Consider the following 19,519-nt stretch of genomic DNA (forward strand, 5'->3'; position numbering starts at 1 on the left):
AGCACAAAGGCAAGAACATAATTTCAGCATGAAATAAAGTACAGCCAAAGGGATCAGTGTTTTAGCAAGTCTATAATACTAAAGTTTTATGCTTTTCTTACACATCAAAAGCATGAAGAAAGAGAAATATATACTGTACCCATTTGATCAACAGCAGTTTAATGAGAAATAGTGCATCCTGGAATATTAATAATTATATTTATAAAAATAAAAAAACACTTTCTGCTATGAAATGATGAGCACTTCATGGCCATAAAATACAGTTGGACAAAGGAAATTAACTTTTCTGAGACATAAGCCTGACCTTAATCAACACTTAAATAATCCAAATTGCAATACCATTTACACAGTGGTAATACTCAAAGTACTTATGATTTCTGTTTTTGAGAAAGATGTATTTGAAAATGAACAGTTTAAGAAATGTTCTGGGATCAATATGAGTTACACTCTATATGCAGACGCTGTCCAGCATCTGTAAGATACTGTTGATTACCACAGACAATCATTTTGACTCGTCTCTCAGTTTGTAAAACATAAAAACATGTTCACAGTAATGCACTTAAAATGAGGCAAGGCATTCCAGATGGATTTAAAAGCCAAAATGTGCACTTGCTTGCTTTTGCTGAAGTGAAATTCTATTGGAATTATTGTCAAACTTCTTCAGTAAAATAAAATGCGCAGATTACCCAACAACCTACAGCTACGGGAGACCACAAACTGCCTCAAATCAATTTCCAACAGTTAAAAACAACAGTTTAAAAAAACAAACAGTTCTACCCTGTATACTGAAATATGCAACCATTCAAACGTTTGGGGTCAGTAAGTTTAAAAAACTTTTTTTTTTTTTTTAAAGAACTTAATACTTTTTATTCAGCAAGTATGTATTATGTATTTGGTTGAATGTGAAGGTGTATAGTAGACATTTATAATGTTAAAAAAAATATATATTTCAAATAAATGCTATCTTTTGAACTTTCTATTCATGAAGGAATCCTAAAAAAAAAATCCACTAAAATAATGAATGTATGTATGTATTTATGTATGAATGTATGTGTGTGTTTGTTTGTGCGTATGTATACATACATATATATATATATATATATATATATATATATATATGTATGTCTTTTATAATAATTTTGTTATTTAATTTATGTTATTTAACTTTTTATTCAATCATTTTATTGATTTATTTTCTTTTAAATTAGCCAATCAACTTTGGGCAACCTGGAATCCTACATGGACCACCAGTCCATTTTTGTAATGTATTGTAAGGGCATTACTAAGAAACACATTTTTATTTGTTTACAATCTGTCAAGTAGTGATGAACCTGCAACATTTCTTTGATGTTAACAGTGTCTTTCAATGCACTGAACATAATAACACAGCTGCATGTCCAGCTCTCCTGTACATGCCAAATAAAATAAAGGCATATGAAGGTGGAAAACATCTCTACTTCAAATACTATTACCGGACTCTAAAGTATAAGACAATACTGAATTGTGAAGGCAATGTGTGCTTGATGGCCCTGAACTGATATAAAAGAGTCAGCTTTTGTAGATCAGAGAGATTAATTTAAGGTACTAAAAGCAGTTCAATTTTCAGTGATGAGAATCTACAAGAGCCAGTGCAAGATATAAAAGTATTCAAATGTTAAGGCAGTGTACACAGCAAAGAAACAACACAATGTGAAAACACACACACACACACCTCTAACAGAAGACCAAAGGAATGTGTGGCAGCCATATTTTAGCTATGTTACCCCGGTCTGTATAGAGCAGTTGCTACCAAATTGTAGTCGCCTGAAAAGATGGTAAAAAACTTTATTCATCAGTCTCAGGACTGCGCTTTTGTTAAGAACAACTTGAGGAATATGGGAATAAAGGATAATGGTCTACTCTTCCTGTCCTAATGCTCTCTGCCACCAGGAGGCAGCAGAAGCTACATGACGTACAGTCATCTTCCTCTCAAAAAAGCCACTTCCATGGGAAGTACAGTGCAGTGTGGTGCAGTTTTTGCCTGATGGTTCTTCAGGGGGCAGGTCTCAGCTGTGGTAGCTGGGTACCGCTGCCTGTTTCTGGGAGAGGCGCATCAGTTCCTCTCGGATGGCTTTGATGAGCGAGGCCGAAGAGTGGTTGGGAGGGGATGGCTCCACGGGGGGATCGGAGGGAGCGTAGCCAAGGCCGAGAGAGTCCAGGTGGGCAGGGATCTAAAATATGGTCATACAGAATAAGGTATTAATGTGTTCTTATAAACTGCCAGTAATATGCATACTAATAAGCAGCTAGTTAATAGTGAGTTGTGTTCCTTAGTCCCTTATGTGTTACAGAAGAAGCTATGGAAGTAAGAGTTTGAAGAAGACATATTCTGCACTTTATGTTGCATTTGATTGGACTGAGGATGGAGCTTTATGTTTGCAATATACGAGTCTAAAAACCAATTTCAAAAGTGTAAAGAAAATTCTGTTTTCCATTATTTGTTCGATTAAATTGAAGTAAGAGAGTATTTCAGACTTACAGGCTCCCTGTGGTTAGCAAGCTTGTAGTCGTCCTCATGATACGGGCTCCAGCTTAACCCGCCACCTCCACGACCCGTCAGACCAGCGTGGGTTAAATGATGTAGCTGGGCACCTGTGAACCGACATGCATACTGCATAAAATATACTTTACATTGCATCATGTTGTATATATACAAAACTTGATATCACAGTTGATATCTGCACTTTATTTACAGTAAAACCTTTACACTCATACCTGTAGTTCCACCTACAGGCCGTGGCCTTGTGGAAGAGGGCAACTCATCTGTGATTCCCCCTCGACCAACATAAAGTGACTCTGGCCGTAGCTGGTCAACAGGAAGGGCCTCCCCTGATGGGATATAGCTGGACTCTAAACCCTGTCTGTTGAGATACAAAGACGTCAAACTCCAGCTATTAGCAGACCACACTGTACTCTAACAAAAAACGTCATCTCTCCCAGTACATTCAAGCTGTCTATGCTACAAGTGAGGAATGAAATATGATTGGCAGCATTGCTCACAGTTCCCAAAGATCACACAAAACTTCCCGATCAGACTCAATATACTCACCGATGTGGTAAACCTTGCACACTGGAAGGTGGCAGACCTAATTCAGCATATCTCTGAAAGAAATACACACAAACATGCTGTCGTTGAGCTTAAGACATGTTGATAATTCTTGGCATGTCCATTGGACTTTAATGCATTAAAGGCTTAATATAATACATTGCTAAGTCTGAAACATACATTAGCAGCTGTGTGCAGCACCACAACCGAAGCTTTTCTATCTATCAGCCTAAATAAACCCAGTGACCCAGAAAACAGAAAAGCTCTTAAATAGCCGTGTAGGGAATGCCACATTTTAAGAACCGTGTTTCTTTAAAATGGCATGGACAGCGATGGACCATTTAATGCTCCATCTTGATTCTTAAATCGACCTTTGAGTTGTTAGACAGTTCGTATTTTGCCTCAGTTGGACTTTGCAATCCCCTTTTTCCCTTCCGTGAAAATAACCTCTATCTGACAGAAATACCATTCTGGATAGTTTATTGTCAATCTGTGGAAAACCCCAAGTCTGTCTTCCTCTGTTGTGATTCCAGTGCATCCAGTTTGCTTAAAATCACTCTAGCACGGTAACACACACATCAAAACACATTTATAACAAAATCAATAAATCAACTGATTGAATCCAACCACCATAACCAGAAATCACAAGTGCACTCTGGATTGAATAAATAGATTTATACATGCTTTATGCATGCTTAAACATTGATATGTAAATATGGAGGGTCATATATTAAAATGCACATAGTTGTGATGTCAATACACTTAGCATTTCAGCTAAACTGTGCTTTGAGTTGTGATTGAACCATAATGGTTACCAGCCAATATTATAGATTTTTTTAAATTAATCATATAGACTAATATAATGATAATTTTAATTGTGTATGTTCATTTCTGGTATTTTTAGATAATTTTTTTGTGTGACATCATATGCTCACTTTAGGTTAATCTTCAAAAACACTAATAATTTAATAACACTGTTGTGAGTAATCTTCAGCAAAAGCACTATTCATAATGTAAATTATAATACTGTGAAGCCAAAATAAATACTTTTATGAATTATTTAAATTATTTAATATTAAGTAAATGATAATTTAAGTGATGGACTGTATAAAGAAAATAGTAATACATCAGCTTCCATCATGTGCTTTTTTAATCACATGCCAAATGCTTAGCATCAACAGTTTGTTTAAATCTCTATACCCAAGCCCAGCAGATTGTCCTTACCCCTGTGTAGGGATTCAAGGGCAGGTATCCTGGCCCCCAAGGTCGCTGGCCACGGGACGGTGGGCTCGAGGCAGGTGGGGGTCCAGGGTTAAGCCCAACCCCAGGCAGAGTGTTGCCAGCTGTGCTGCCCTGAGATGAAGGTGATACGAGGGCAAATGCATTGTCCAGTAGAGAGTGCATTTGCTGCCGGGCCTCCTCTATAGACGGCTGAGGAGGCAGGTAGGGGGGTGGTGGAGGAGGGTAGCCAGGAGGAGAAATCGGACTGTGGAACACATCATCCGACGGGGACGGGCTATGATGCTCGGGACCCTGGTCTGGGTCTGACTGCAAAATAAAAACAAATATATATGCTCAATAAGGCTGGATTTACTCATTGAGTAAAACTGAGTAAGATATGAAATATTATATATATATATATATATATATATATATATATATATATATATATATATATATATATATATATATATATATATATATATATATATACACACACACACACAAGATTAATTTAATATAAGCTTGTTTCTACCTAAATATATTTTAAAATGTAATTTATTCCTCTGCTGGCAAAGCTACATTTGTACCAGTCTTTAGTGTCACATGATCTTTCAGAAATCCTTCTTATATGCTGATTTAATGTTTGAAGAAACATTTTTTTTTTGTTTTTGCTATATTGAAAAACAATATGACAAATGTGGAAAAACAATATGGAAAAAGCTATACCTTTTCTCTTCTATGTATAAATTTCAAAAGCATTTATTTGACATAGAAATCTTTTGTAACAAATCTACACTGAGACCTTAAATCCTTGCTTAATAAAATAAATGTAATTATCAATTTTTATTGGTCAAATCTTATTAAACCCAAATTTAAAAATTGTAGTGTTGTCAAAAATGTAGGAAATTGGCACTAGCTAATTCACTACATGGAGCTGATTACAAAATCTTTTGAATTACAAATATATATACAGAATGGGAAGAAACAGTGTGGAGTTGATTACACAGTCAAAATAACAGTGTAGTGAGAAAGAAAAATGATACAGATCACTTCAGGACACTGACCACATATGCAATGTTATTGACTCCTGGGTATTTCCTGTATGTCCCATCGCTGTCCGGTGTTATGAGTCTATCTCGGTCAGCATCTGTCAGTTCACCGCTCATCTGTTGTTTCCTTCTCTGTTTAGGAGAACGCTTCTCTCTGTTGCTGCAAAACACACACTTTTGAGCTTTAAATGTTCAAAGTTAAATGAAAACCTTCCTGATCTATAGTTATTTTCCCCCATGGAACAGTTCTAGAACATAACAGTATGATATTTAAGAGATTCATTTGGGCATGACTTTGTGTAGAAAATACAGAATTGGTGACAACAGGCCTTAATTCTGTGTTGAGGACTAGTCTAATTATCAGTTGTACCTTTTCTTGGGCTCGGTGTACAGTGAGGGCATATGAATATCTGGATCAAGTATCTTGTCAATCTGCATCTGGGCCCTCTGGTAGATTCGGTCCTGGTCTTTGGGGTCGCCAAGACCATCGATGAGATCATCCATAGCGGGGAAGTCATAATGGCCTTTCCTTTTGGCCCTCAGACGGATCTTATTGCGATGGTGCTCGATCTCAGACTTGTGCCTTAAAGCCACCTGGATCTGGAAGAAAAAGAACAGTCAATGATTTTCGAGTCATTGAGAAGCACATATTGATTATTGATGATTGAGCTTTTAAACACAGTGAATCAAATTCATAAATCACAGGGACCTTGCCGTTTGAAATAGGTCACTAAGGAGATGCCATATGAAATGAATGTGGATTAGATGTGGTGAAGGATACCTCTTTGTTGAGCTTGGCATTCTCTGCTGCTCTGTCATTGGCTGTAGGGCTGGCTAAGGGCAGGGGCAGCATTGGCTGCATTGCGATGAGCTGGAGTTTATTAGGAGGGCGTTTAGGGCCGTCAGTTGGGCGGGACATTCTGTCCACATGCTCAAAAATGGAGGCTGAAGATAAGGACTCATCCATGCCATTCATTGGGGGTGGACCTACAGGAACAAACATAACAAAGTGTCATACTTCACAAGTGCAACTTGGCTATTCAAAAGTTTGTGGTCAGTAAATTTGTTTTTAAAGAAATTAATACTTTTATTCAGCAAGTATGCATTAAAATTATCAAAAGATTCCAATTTCAAATAAATTATGTTCTCTTGGTATTATGGTTTCCACAATAACATTAAACAGCACAACTGTATTAAACATTGAAAACACCAACCAAATCACAACACTAGATTGATTTCTGAACGATCATGTGACTGGAGTAACAGCTGCTGAAAATTCAGCTTTGCCATCACAGAAATACATTTTAAAATATACAAACCCGATTCCAGAACAGTTGGGACACTGTACAAATTGTGAATAACAACAGAATGCAATGATGTGGAAGTTTCAAATTTCAATATTTTATTCAGAATACAACATAGATGACATATCAAATGTTTAAACTGAGAAAATGTATCATTTTAAGGGAAAAATAAGTTTCATGGCATCAACACATCTCAAAAAAGTTGGGACAGACCATGTTTACAACTGTGTGGCATCCCCTCTTCTTTTTATAACAGTCTGGGGTTTTTGGAATTTTAAAAAATTCAGCAAGATGACGTTAAAGAAAAATGTGAACATGAAAAATAAGAACTATGAAATCGAATGCTACTGCACAAATTAGCGCCACTCTTACTAATTCTATTCTTGCCTGTGGGCCAGTAACACATGGATGAGTGGATTGAGGGAGGGAGTGTAAAGGAGAGAGAGAAAAAGTTAAATGATAAGTGATGTAATATTGAGATGGAATATAGCATCAGTTATATGTAAAAGCATGTTTGAGTGATTTTTTTATCTCGGAAAACACAGTTTTCACTGGAATGTAATCATGAGAAGAGGGGGATGAAAAGGATTTTCGAAAGGGAAAAGTTATCAGACAGGGAGAGAGAATGTGAGGTGCTACGACTGAATTCCTTGTAATTTCTTGGCTAGTCAGACAGTAGCCTATTGAGTCTGGTAAAGCAGAAATGAGTGTTGAGAGAGGGTCATCACCACAGGCACTGGTGAGAAACACACACAGAGAGAGATAAAGGCAAAGAGAGCAAGAGAGTGGGAAAAAAAACAAGCAGCCAAGAGCAAAAAGACAAAGGTTAGTCATTCCTCACAAACTAGGGAGGATGAATGGGGCTGGGCTGACCAGAGAGGAAACTAAGAGGAAGAGCCACAAATCTTCAGCTCAAAGACAGGTTTTATTGCTTTCCTCTTTCTGTCAATCTTACATCACATATTCTTCTTCCACTGGCTATTATGGAGGAGTAGGACTGCTACTTAATAAAACCAAGGAATCATTTACCTTTCTTGGCAGTCAACAAACAAACAAAACAAAAAAGGTGCGTGTCTTAATTTTCAGTCAAAATTTCATTGGTTGCCCCTACACATAAACCGTGTAATTACATTTTGTTAGGTAAAAATAAAAAATAAAAAATTTTTTAAGCTTGTCCTCTAATATTTATATTTTATTTTGCTTTCAACTTTATTTCAAATAACAACAAATATTTCTAATAGCTTTAGTAAGCACTAAAACACTTTTTATTGTTACATTTAACTATATTTTTAAACATTAAGTAAAAAGTAAAAATAAACGACTACCTCATAAAAATTATATTATTATTATTATTATTAACTAAGTAGATTTATTATTTGTAGCACTCCCAGTCCTCCATGGGATAAAATACATGGGACCAGATTCAATCTCTATGCAATTCAATAGTATGAGGAAAAGAATCGCAATATCAATCCATGACTGTATTGCCACAGTCAAAATGTGTGCAAACTTACCATTTAATCCATTGATGGCTGGTTTATGTGGTTGCTTTGGATCGATGGGCAGACCAACGGGTCTAATGCCCTCCTCAGGTGATCCTCTGTCGCTGGGTGGATCACTGCCTATGGAGTCGCCCTCTGATGGAGAAATCCTAAGCAAAAGACACAACAAAAAAATCGTATAAAATTCTAATGCATGCTATAAAAACATTCTTATTAGTAGTGTTACTACTAATGCATATACACAAAAATGTGAATTTTTGTATTAACTTATTTTTGTTTTATTTTATTTTCAATCTATATTTATTTATGTATTTCAAATACACTCCAGACACATGGATTATTCCATTTAAGCAGCATGGAATATATAAGAATTACATATCTTCTGTCTATTTGTAACAAGGTTTCAGGTACTTGTAATATTTACAAGACATGAGATCTGCTGTAATTTCATCCCTAAGACCATTCTATTGATTAGAGTGTGAGATGTAATCCTTCTAAAAAGCTTCCTATTGATCAGCAGTCGCTTCACTCTTAGCTACACTCCTGCCTTTAAATAAATTAACAAGGTATTTTAATAATAGGTTATTGCAGCAAAATGCAAAATAGAACCAGTTTGTTATTTTAGGTGGATTGTTTTTTTTTTTTATAATTGTTTGTGATTTAAAACAGGTAAAACCTTACAACAGGGTACCTTCAGTTAATTTATTAGTTAACATGAACTAACAACGAGCAATACTTTATCTTCGAGCATTAATTAACATTTGTTAATGTGTTAGTTAATTAATAAAAATAACATTTCCATTGTTTGCATTTATAATGCATTTAACTAAATATTAACTAAACAAATGATAAACTGGTTTTAATGAGTTTAATTAAGTAAAATTAAATGAACATCAATAAATCAATAATAAACCAATAGATATATTAATACTGTATATGCATTGTTTGTTGATGGTTCATGTTTACTCATGTAGTTAGCTAATGTTAAATAGATTAACTTTTAAAAAATGTTAAAAATAAGTTGAAAAAGTGAAAAAAATAAAAAACAAACAAATAAGATTAATAAATGCTGTAGATGTATATTTTTCATTGTTAAGTCATTTTAATGAAATGTAGTTAACTAATGTTAACTAATATAATTTTTAAAATGTATAACAAATGAAATCGACCAAAAATGAAAAACGTTGTAAACGTAGTGTTCATTTTTACTAGTTAATTTTAACCAGCGTAGTCAATTAATGATGTTAACGGATAGATCCTCATTGTAAATGGTTACAAAAAAACTCAGTTGTGTTTTAAAATTTGATCTTGAATATCAAAGAAACATTTATCAGACTTACTGGCCCCTGCACCGCTGGCCATTGCGGGAAGCTTTGGAGGAGGCTTTGGACTTTGGTGTGGGCACCTCTGCGTTCTCAGCTGGACTCTGTTCCTTGACGGACACAGGAAGTGGCAACGGCTCCTGGATGACCAGGAGATCATCCTTACTGTGCTGGCCCATGTGCAGTTTGGCAAAGTCGAAACCCTTCACGCTGGGCGTCTGCAGCTAAAGACCACCCCCCAGAGAGAGGAAAACGTTCATTTGGAGAATCAAAATTAAAGAGGAGCGATGTTTGTGAAGGTAATTGAGGGACTGCAAAGGGAAGTGAGGGAGGAAAGTTTAATAACTAAAGGTTAATTTAAAACCGCTCACAAACACTCGACAGAATCAGGTCAATGCGCATCTACACGAGGCATGTAGACAATATAAACTTCTATAATCAACAGATTGACACAGTGTCATAAGAATAAATTGAGCAAGAGGACAGTAACTGACTGTCAAAGATACACTGTGAAGAGTGAGCACTGAAAATGGATGCATTGCACTTTCACCACAGGCCAAACCAGCTAGACAGGCAGTAATAGCTTGTCTGTCTGTCGCACTATGGAAGATTAAATGAACCAAACAAACACAACAGCATATAAAGCTTATTAACACTGGCTTTTTCAAAGGCTAGCAGCGGCCAGTGGTTGTTTCAGTTTACCTCAGAGTCAGATTCAAATCTCAGTGATTCATTCGGACTCAATTATCTAGTCACAGCAGTTCACATCCCAAATGCAGGGGGAAGATTAATTATAAATAATATCTGTCGGTTTATCACACAAAGACATCAGAAAGTTTGTTCGCCAGTCATAGGGGCTCCTTTTATGATAGGAGTAAACACAAAAACACCATCCACGTACTTTGTGGACATTGTGAAAAAAACACTTTGTGTTCAAAGAAAAATTAAAATAGTATAGACTTGAGGGTCAATAAACGATTACAGGATTTGTTTTATAATTTTCCAGATCAAAAACTGTGCAGAGGGTCACAGCGGATCAGATTTAATTCTGTGTTTCATATATTGCCAGAAAACACAGACATTTATGAAAAATGGATAAGCTGGGTTCTTTTGTGTCGTGCTGTATGTGTACCGGTACAATAGAGACGGATTCACAGAAATATGCTCATCTTCTGGGAGTACATCTATTTCTGTTTCCATTCACATTCCCTTTCAAATGCAAACAAAGCTGTTAAGACAAATTCTGTTTGTGATAATGAAAGCTCTTATCTCGTACCTGTTGGCCTGTATTGCTGCTGTAACAAAATCTAGGCCACAACACAGTCAAAGCTGTACAGGCTTAGACCAAAGAGAGAGAGATTATTATTGACACATTCAAATACATGCATCTGTTGTGTTGCGATAACATTTTTTTAATTTATTTTTTATTGCTAGTTATTATTGTCATAAAGGGATATAATTAGCAAGAAATACTGTATATAGGACAAACTGCTGCATTCTAGAACATACAGTACATCACTGCACTGCTATTCATACTGTACTGTACAGATACCTCAGGCCTTCTCAAACTGTATGACAAAGGCTTCTTTATAGCTTTCTTGGGTTTTTCTTTGGCATTTTCTTCTTTCTCCTGCTCTTCCTCTAATTCCCTCAATACTTTCCTTTTTCTTATGCTTCTTACAGGTTTCTGATTTGGATGAGGGTTTTAGTAAAAAGTTGCTTGCGCTCCCATCAAGTCAGATTCCAACCAGTGACTGACATGTTGATATGGACTGTATTCACTCTAGGAATGTTTACCCGGGAACCGGTTGAAAATCGATTCAAATTTGCGATGATTCAAATGGGTTGAGATGCTAAACAAATCGCGATTCAACTGGGGTAGAAGTTTATATGAATGCATGTCTTTGTTTACAGTGAAACCAAGGAAACGCTTTAAGCGCCACCTGCTGGCAGAAAGTGAATCTGTGTCTCGTTCAGCTTGACTGCTGTTATTGTTTCATGCAGATATTTTTATGTATAGTTTCACAAAACGAAGTCAAACCATTCTGTTATACCTTCAAATTTTTAAATTATACAATCTGATTTAGATTAAAAACTTCATGTTGCATGTTTGTTTGGATCATGATTAAAATGCAGTGGCTACCTGAACAAAGAACAAAGCCTTATTTTGTTTATATGAAGAGATTTATTTTGTGTTATTTATTTGATTTGGGGCTTGATGCGAAATTTCAATTTAGTTTTGTTATTTACATTAACATTAATTTGTCATTTAGCAGACACTTTTATCCAAAGCGACTGAGGACAACATAAGCAATCAAAACCAACAAAAGAGCAATGATATGCAAGTGCTACTTAGTATTATATAGTGTTGATATATTTCAACTTCACAAAGAAACGTTCAGAATTTTTTCCAAGCAATAATAAAAGTAAACATTTAATTTATAATTTGTCTTAAATTATAATCATAAATTGAATCGAATCATGAAATCAGAACCGTGAATCGATTCGTGTGTTGAGTAAATTTTTACATCCCTAAATTACACATTATTTTTGATGGTACTACAAACACATTAAGGGATGAGAATCATAAGGAATATAATGATTCTTTGTACTTGAGGAGGCAGCAAACAACTGATAATTAACTAAAGCACCATTCAAAGGTTTGAAGTCAGTACTTCTTTTTTTTTTTTTTTTATAAGAAACTAATACTTATTTCAGCAACGACACACTGAATTAATCTAAAGTGACAGTAAAGACATTTATGTTACAAAAATTAAATACTGTTCTTAGCACATCTGTTTTTACCAATGATAATATTAAGAAATATTTATTGAGCACCAAATCAGGACATTAGAATGATTTCTGAAAGACGTGTTGCTGAAACATGGACTTATGACTGCTAATCAGAGGAATAATGTAATGTATTTAAATAGAAAACAGTTATTTCAAACTGTAATATTAAATCACCTGTATATTACTGTTCTTATTGTATCAAATAAACTCAGCTTTGGTGAGCAGTAAAGAGAACTACAAAATGGTCCAAACAGATGACGCTGATGGTGACTGGTACTGTAACAGGTTCAAAGAGGAAGAGGAATCTCGTACTTTCCGTGTGGGGACTAACTGGAGGACTATTCTACAGTATAGAGTACACTACATCTCCTCTACCTTCTTCTGTCTCCTCTCTTCCTCCTCCTCCTCCTCATCACTACTTACTCTCTACAAGATCTTTGCTCTTGACAGGAGTCACTGAACTCTGGATAACTGGTATGGATTTCTGTAATGAGGAGATGGACTGTTCAAGCATGGGAAAGGGAGAGTGTTTAGATGTGATTGGATGTGTGTTAGATAAAGAACGAAGTATAGAGATAGAGATGGAGAGAAAAAAAGAGAGAGAAACTCTAAACTGGCTCCAATGTGTTGCAAACAGCAAAACAGGGATATTTCACATTAAATAAAAATTCTGTATTCGTTTACAAATCTGCATGACTTATTTTCTTATGAAGAACTGTAGGATGCAAACCAGACTAGATTTAGAAAAAGGAAAATGTATATATATATATATATATATATATATATATATATATGTATGTATAAATATAGACGGTTTCAACGCAACAATATAAACAAATGTTACTGCGCATGCACGCTTTTATGGCCCTGACTTAACTTCCGGTAGACTTCCACATAGAATCAATAACAACAGCCAAGTGCCTCTATAGTAGATATTTTTTTGATAACAAACAAAACATGTCTGCTGCGTAAATCAGGTGAACTTAATGAAAATGCAAATTAATTATTTCCGGGCAGAGATGCATAAAGTGCGAGAAATAGTGGTTTCCCCAGTAACAGCTGTAAACAAAGCAGAGCTACGCTCACAAACGCTGCGTTATTTTGATATTTAAACATATAAATGTGAGGAATTATTATTATTAAACATGCAGTACGTAACGTTACTCACGTTTTTTCATCGAATCCTTTATGAAAATCGATCAGTTTTAAAATCGTGGCGAGTCTCCAAAAATAAATAAATGTATGGGAAACACATACCACAGCACAACTGCATTTGTAGAAGGCACCACAGCCAGACCGATATACACAACACAGACCGGAGGTTAACTTAGGGCCAGGTGCGTGCGCCCGATGAAACCGTCTATGTCTATATATATATATATAAAAATATAGTAATTTGTGTTCCACTTGGGGGTGGATAAATTGCAGAAATAGCATTTTTTGGTTAACTATCCCTTTATGTGTCAAATTCAAAAAGAGCATGAGAAATAAAGTGAAAAGCAGGCCATTTAATGATTTAAACTGATCAAACTAGAGGACCTCACTGAAGGACTAAGAAGGATTTGTTCTTGAGGATTGTGAGTGTGCCATTAAGGGCAGATATGGAGTATGTAATGGCTATGTGCTCCTCATACGAGTGTAGTTAAATCAAGGAGTTCAGACTGAGAGGACCAGCGGGCGCTGCTCTGGATAAGAACATCACTGCTGAGCATTAACCCAACAGCCAGCTGAGCATTAGACTTCATTACTGCTGGGACTCTGCAAGTGAATGTGCTTGTGCATGACAAGTCTGGTTATAGTACTGACAACATCAGTAGAAAGACTTGTCTAAACACATGTCACTGCAAAGACAAGGTAGCGTGATGCTGAAGTAGTGCTTTAAAGAGGATTCAATAGGATGAAATTAACTTAAACTTATATGAATTTCTTATGGAACACATATTTAGATCTTTGGAATAATATTGGTAGCCATTGATTTCCATAGTATCAATATATGGGCAAATTAAAGTATGAAATTTATATATATTTTTTAAAACTTTGGCCACTGCATTACATCTCTTCAACCCTAATTACACTTTCTTAAGACTGACGAGTCGTTGCGAAAACCCACTCATTAGTCAATTTTGAAAATATGTAGCTTAGCTCATGCATAGACACAACCCATAAAAATACTGGAAAAATCAGTTAGAGATAAACATAAGATAGAATAGATAAACATTTATTTCACTACAAAACTGATGCAGTGACTTCTGGGAACGGTTGATTCATGACTTAACGAAAGACTGAATTGCATCACTGAAATCAACTGTCTAAAGTACGAACTGATTGGCTAAATGAATCAGCCTTCCCAATGCCAGGAGTGTAAATAGGTAGATTAGTGGATGGCCAACTAAAAAACACATCCTCTAATTCTGATCTTTCAAAGTTGGCAAGCATGCCGCTACAGAGTCATTTAAATCACTCTGTGCGAGACGAGATAAGCAGCTTAGACTCACAGGAGCCCACCGACTGATTAGCAATATCACGGACACATCAGCAGACAAGAAAACGAAACAAAACATTACATTAGAAAGAAAGAAGAAATCTCATGAGAAACAGCGCTTCAGGATCCCAGAATACATTTCATTAAATTTGAGTCATTGCACAGCATTTTCGGTCTCTTACCTTCTGTCTTTGTTGGACGGTGCTCATGCTGTCTGGCTGGAATTCCAGTTTGTCAGTGCGACAGAGTTTCCAGTACAGGATAGTTATTATAATGACGACCACCACCACGGGGACCACCACCCCTACGATGATCCACGTGTTGGTCTTCTCTGTGTCTGAGGAAGGTGAGGTCTGTTTTTCCACAGCTGAACATACACAAGGGTAAAGAAGTATAAATATCTGTGTCAAAGCACAATATTGTACACTACTTTAAAAAAACACACAAAAAAAAAACATCTTCAATATTTCACTTGTGATAAAGAAAGATTCACGAAAAGTCCCTTATGCTCATCATGGCTTTTTTTAATTGCCCAAAAATACAGTAAAAAGAGTACTATTGTGAAATATTTGTACATATTTAAAATAACTGTTTTCTATTTGAAAATATTTAAAATAAATAAAATTCCTGTGACTGTAAAGCTGAACTTTCAGCAGTCATTACTCCTGTCTTCAGTGTCACATGATCTTTATTATTATCAATGTTGAAAACAGATGTGCCATTTTAAATTTTGTGATATAATACATTTTATTAATATCAGTTGTGCTATATAAATTTTTGTGGAAACCCATGATACATTTTAATCTCACAACATTGTACCTCTTTACTATAATGTATACTTACTAAATAAAATATTCATTTCTTTAAAATGAAAAATTTTAACAGTCAGTGTTTCTAAATTACTAGTATTTTTAAAGATGAAATGCAAGTAAGCATTAGATGATGAAACCGCATACGTAGTTAAATATCGAAAACATCCCAAACATCATTTAAGATGATTATTTGCATACTGTATAATGCATGCCAATATAAAATTCCACACATTCTATGGTGTTCGCTAAACAGCGATGAACCATAATTTGGGTTTGTCCTGTTTTTTAGTTCAATGTAATTGGAGATTTGAGCTAAAATTCAAAGGTTACACAACAGGAAGCTACCAAATTTAGTCTAATGAATCTAATGTTTATGCTGTGGGTGATGCAGTTGTAAGCCTGCCACATCTAAATGTTACATAAAAAGGCAGAGCACTCGAGATCTAAAATCACCTCTTAGATGTTTAGAGCAGCAGAAATAATGAATGCTACCACAAAAACCACTGCCTGCTTATGTTACCATCAGAATCATTTAAATGATCATTTCATCATTGTTTTTTACTGTTATAGTCTTGGTTCACTGCAATGTTATGTTATTTAGTTTCTCTCCCATGGAGCTTTTTCAACTGAAAGTATTACAAGGCTGGATGCTCACGCTGTGCTAATATTCCCTGGATGCGGTATCCCATGATGATCGCTGCATGCTGCACGTCAAGACTGTTGAGCATGTTGGCTGTAGTTGCGGCGGGAAGTCTCTGTCCGTTAGCTCCTTCCACAAAGTAGATAATCTCCAGAGGGTTGTCAGGACCCACAAGACGAGTGGTCTGTACAATCTAAAGGGGAAAAAAAATTCAAATCAATTCACTGCGATGTTTTTTTTGCATTTGCAAAATCTATTAAACAACATTGAAGCAAAATATTCAGTAATAAACAAATAAATCCACTAAAACTATTCAGACAGATGCTAAAATTTAGCCATTTTGGCATCTGAAGTTGCTCAATCTAAACTTTTCAGTGAAGAACGTCTTACATTTTTGTCTGTTCCTCACAAAAAGAAGACTTGGAATACAGTGTTTAAACTAGAGCTGCTACTGTTTACTAAAACTAAGCGATTAAAAATGGTTAATGGAAATAAAATATTCATATTAGATAAAAAATAAATAAGCTGAAGTAGTAAAAGTACTAAAACTCAAGCTAATTAGAAATTATTAGACAAAAGCAGATTATTAAAACAAACTTAAAACTGAAAATATAAAAATATAAGCTAATTCAAAATATTAACAAACACTAAAACAGTACTGTATATAAATAAACAATACTAAAACAACACTGGCATAAATCACCTTTATGTTACTTCATGGTGCTTTAAGAGCTTAGCAGCCCCAGTTTGCTTCGACTTGCATTTAATTAAAACAAGTAGATATTTTTTTCAGACATTCACTTTTAATGTTCCACATTAGAAAGAAAGTCATCTAGGTTTATTATTATTATTATTTATTATTCTTTAACTTTTAATTCCACATATGTAAATACTAATTGTTCCTAAAACGCAAACGCATGAATCAGAAGAACTTTGAACAGGCTACAATTAGCTCCTTAAAATCTAAACGTCTTTCTGACAAAAACCCAAAAGGCTTTCAGAGAGACTGGGGGTCTAAAAGACGAGTCTAATAAATATTTATAGTCTCTAGGGTTATTGGGGTGGAAAAAGAGCGTGGCGATGTGTGGGCTTCACCTGAGCTCGACCTACATTAGGAGCCCAGAGTAGTGAACCCTCACCAGCCAGAGACGTTAAAAGCTCATTTTGAAGCTACCGCGGGGTGCTTTATGAGAAACAGAACAGAGGACAGCTACACAATGTCATTATAACATCCAAATACAGCCACGCTTTGCATTTGTCAGCCTATATTCACTTTAAGAGTCCTTGTGAGATATTCCAGAATTCATCACCTCTCAAAAATTTGAAATGACATCACTGAGCATCATCACAACACAGCTGCATTCATTCTCAGTTAATTAGCAGTCGTTAACGAACTATGAGTTTATCAACACAAGTCACTTGAAATCCATAAGGTCAGGTCACTACGAAACGCTGTCTGCAAGTCGTGTTCAATAATTTATCTGAGACTGCAGCTGGAGTATAATGCGCCAACAGGGGTGAAATGGACGTTTTTGAGTGGCTCCGCAGGCCAGGGATGAATAGGAGGGTGTTGCCATGGATACTTCTTGTCGCTGAATGAAGAAGTGCGGGGGGAGAGCAGGTGTGGGGGGATGCACCACAAAGACAGAGACTGATTAAGAATCCAGAGAGGCATTAGACATGCACACAGGAAGAGCTCTATAAATGAATCCAGTGAGCTCATGCGTGGAAAGCAAGAACTGAAAATATAAGGTCACGTAACACAGATGATTTACAAACCTGCACGCTATTGTTTCCCACCATAGTCGCTCTTCTAAAGCGGCGCCCGGCACCCAATGCATCACTCAGCAACTGAGCCAGTCTCCTCTCAGTTGTAGCCTTGAAGATCTTGTCACTCACCGGCTGCTCCAACACTCCCAACAACACTGAACGTGGTATGTAAAACATGACATTACGGTATTGAAATAGCTCATTTCTGTCTCTCAGAAATATACTGAATATTTGATGGTGCAGTAACATTACACTACTGTTCAAAAGTAGGGGTTGCTTTGTTTTGAAGGAAGTCTCAGATGCTCACCAAGGCTGCAGATATCGGATCAAAGTGATAAATAGTCTTTACTGTCACTTTTGATAGATTGAATGCATCCTTGCTGAATAAAATACCAAATTCTTCTTCTTAAAAAAATTATAATTATAACACTGGCCTCTAACTTTCAAACAGTAGTGTACTTCGTAATACCCAGTGTGTTAAGCTTAACATCAGCAGGTCAGTACCTGTTCTAACCCACGAGGACCTAAGCAGTTGGGTTGTGTTCAGCTCTGGGTAGTGGAAAGCTAATAGTGCAGAGAAGTAAGATAAAAAATATCAAAAATGAATAAATATAATTCCATTTTTATTATAACATATAGCACACTTCAGCTGATTTCTAGGTAGTTTAAGCTAATTTAAAAGCTAGAAATTGCACAGAAGTTAGTGTGTGTACTCACGTTCTGCAATCTGCCATACAGGGTAGCCAAGGTAGTAGCTGTATTCGACCACACTGAGTTGTCGAAGCTGGGTGCTCACCTCTGTCCCTGGCACATACCCGCGGATATCGCGCACAGCAAAGGTGATCTCCACTGGAACCTTCTGCTGTTGTGCTGCCGTGTCCACATGACTCATGGTGACATTTAAAATCTACAAAACAATTCAGTCTCTAAGATACAATTGCATGAACTTAAAGCCATTAGACATTAGAAATAGAGACACATTCTCCAGAAAGGGATTTTAGAAATTAACAACATCCAAAAGACATATTTCTTTATAATTTTCTAAACCAAACACATTCAGGTTTTCAATCAATCATCTAATGTAAAATGTAAAAAAAATAAAATAAATAATAATAATTGAACAAAAAAATATTTAAAAATCAAACAAGTTACTAAAATAGCATTTGAAATCAATTATACATACACTGATTAAAAATCTTAATTAATATAAAAACATACACACTTTATTTAATGAAAACGCATACATTCTCAGCAGTCTCTTCATTAACACTCACTGATCTATTAAAGTGCATACACTTTCTGAACCTAAGTGCATGAAAAAAATAAAAGCCATTAGTTTTGTTGCCTTGACAACAGTTGAATTAAGCAGTCCTGCACTTTCCTTATCCAATCAGAGCAAACAGCTTGAGATGATATCATCCCACTGCACTCAATGCAATCAAGCTTTGAATAAAATCTCAAATCACACAACTGAAGTTAAAAGCATGCTCCTTTTTGCTAAAATCAAAAACTTGCTTGTTAAAAAAGATAAAAACA

General features: G+C 35.7%; 1 protein-coding gene across 2 annotated transcripts in view; it reads right to left on the reverse strand.

Annotated features, from left to right (window-relative positions):
• Positions 1 to 1,103: 1,103 nt before the first annotated feature.
• Positions 1,104 to 19,519, reverse strand: part of LOC127933841 (UPF0606 protein KIAA1549) — a 39,385-nt gene continuing 20,969 nt past the window's right edge. For both annotated transcript variants that reach the window (XM_052530853.1, XM_052530855.1), the window contains 15 exons: positions 18,701 to 18,890; positions 18,488 to 18,547; positions 17,993 to 18,138; positions 16,229 to 16,406; positions 14,944 to 15,128; positions 9,505 to 9,710; positions 8,177 to 8,313; positions 6,140 to 6,345; positions 5,729 to 5,958; positions 5,374 to 5,518; positions 4,310 to 4,633; positions 3,089 to 3,141; positions 2,755 to 2,900; positions 2,519 to 2,631; positions 1,104 to 2,210 (listed from right to left, as the gene is read on the reverse strand). In XM_052530853.1, the coding sequence (XP_052386813.1) occupies positions 2,046 to 2,210; positions 2,519 to 2,631; positions 2,755 to 2,900; positions 3,089 to 3,141; positions 4,310 to 4,633; positions 5,374 to 5,518; positions 5,729 to 5,958; positions 6,140 to 6,345; positions 8,177 to 8,313; positions 9,505 to 9,710; positions 14,944 to 15,128; positions 16,229 to 16,406; positions 17,993 to 18,138; positions 18,488 to 18,547; positions 18,701 to 18,890 (2,484 nt within the window). In that variant the 3' untranslated portion in view covers positions 1,104 to 2,045. The remainder of the gene's footprint in view (positions 2,211 to 2,518; positions 2,632 to 2,754; positions 2,901 to 3,088; positions 3,142 to 4,309; positions 4,634 to 5,373; positions 5,519 to 5,728; positions 5,959 to 6,139; positions 6,346 to 8,176; positions 8,314 to 9,504; positions 9,711 to 14,943; positions 15,129 to 16,228; positions 16,407 to 17,992; positions 18,139 to 18,487; positions 18,548 to 18,700; positions 18,891 to 19,519) is intronic.

This window comes from Carassius gibelio, chromosome A18 (genome assembly GCF_023724105.1).
Source record: "Carassius gibelio isolate Cgi1373 ecotype wild population from Czech Republic chromosome A18, carGib1.2-hapl.c, whole genome shotgun sequence".
Taxonomy (NCBI): Eukaryota; Metazoa; Chordata; class Actinopteri; order Cypriniformes; family Cyprinidae; genus Carassius; species Carassius gibelio.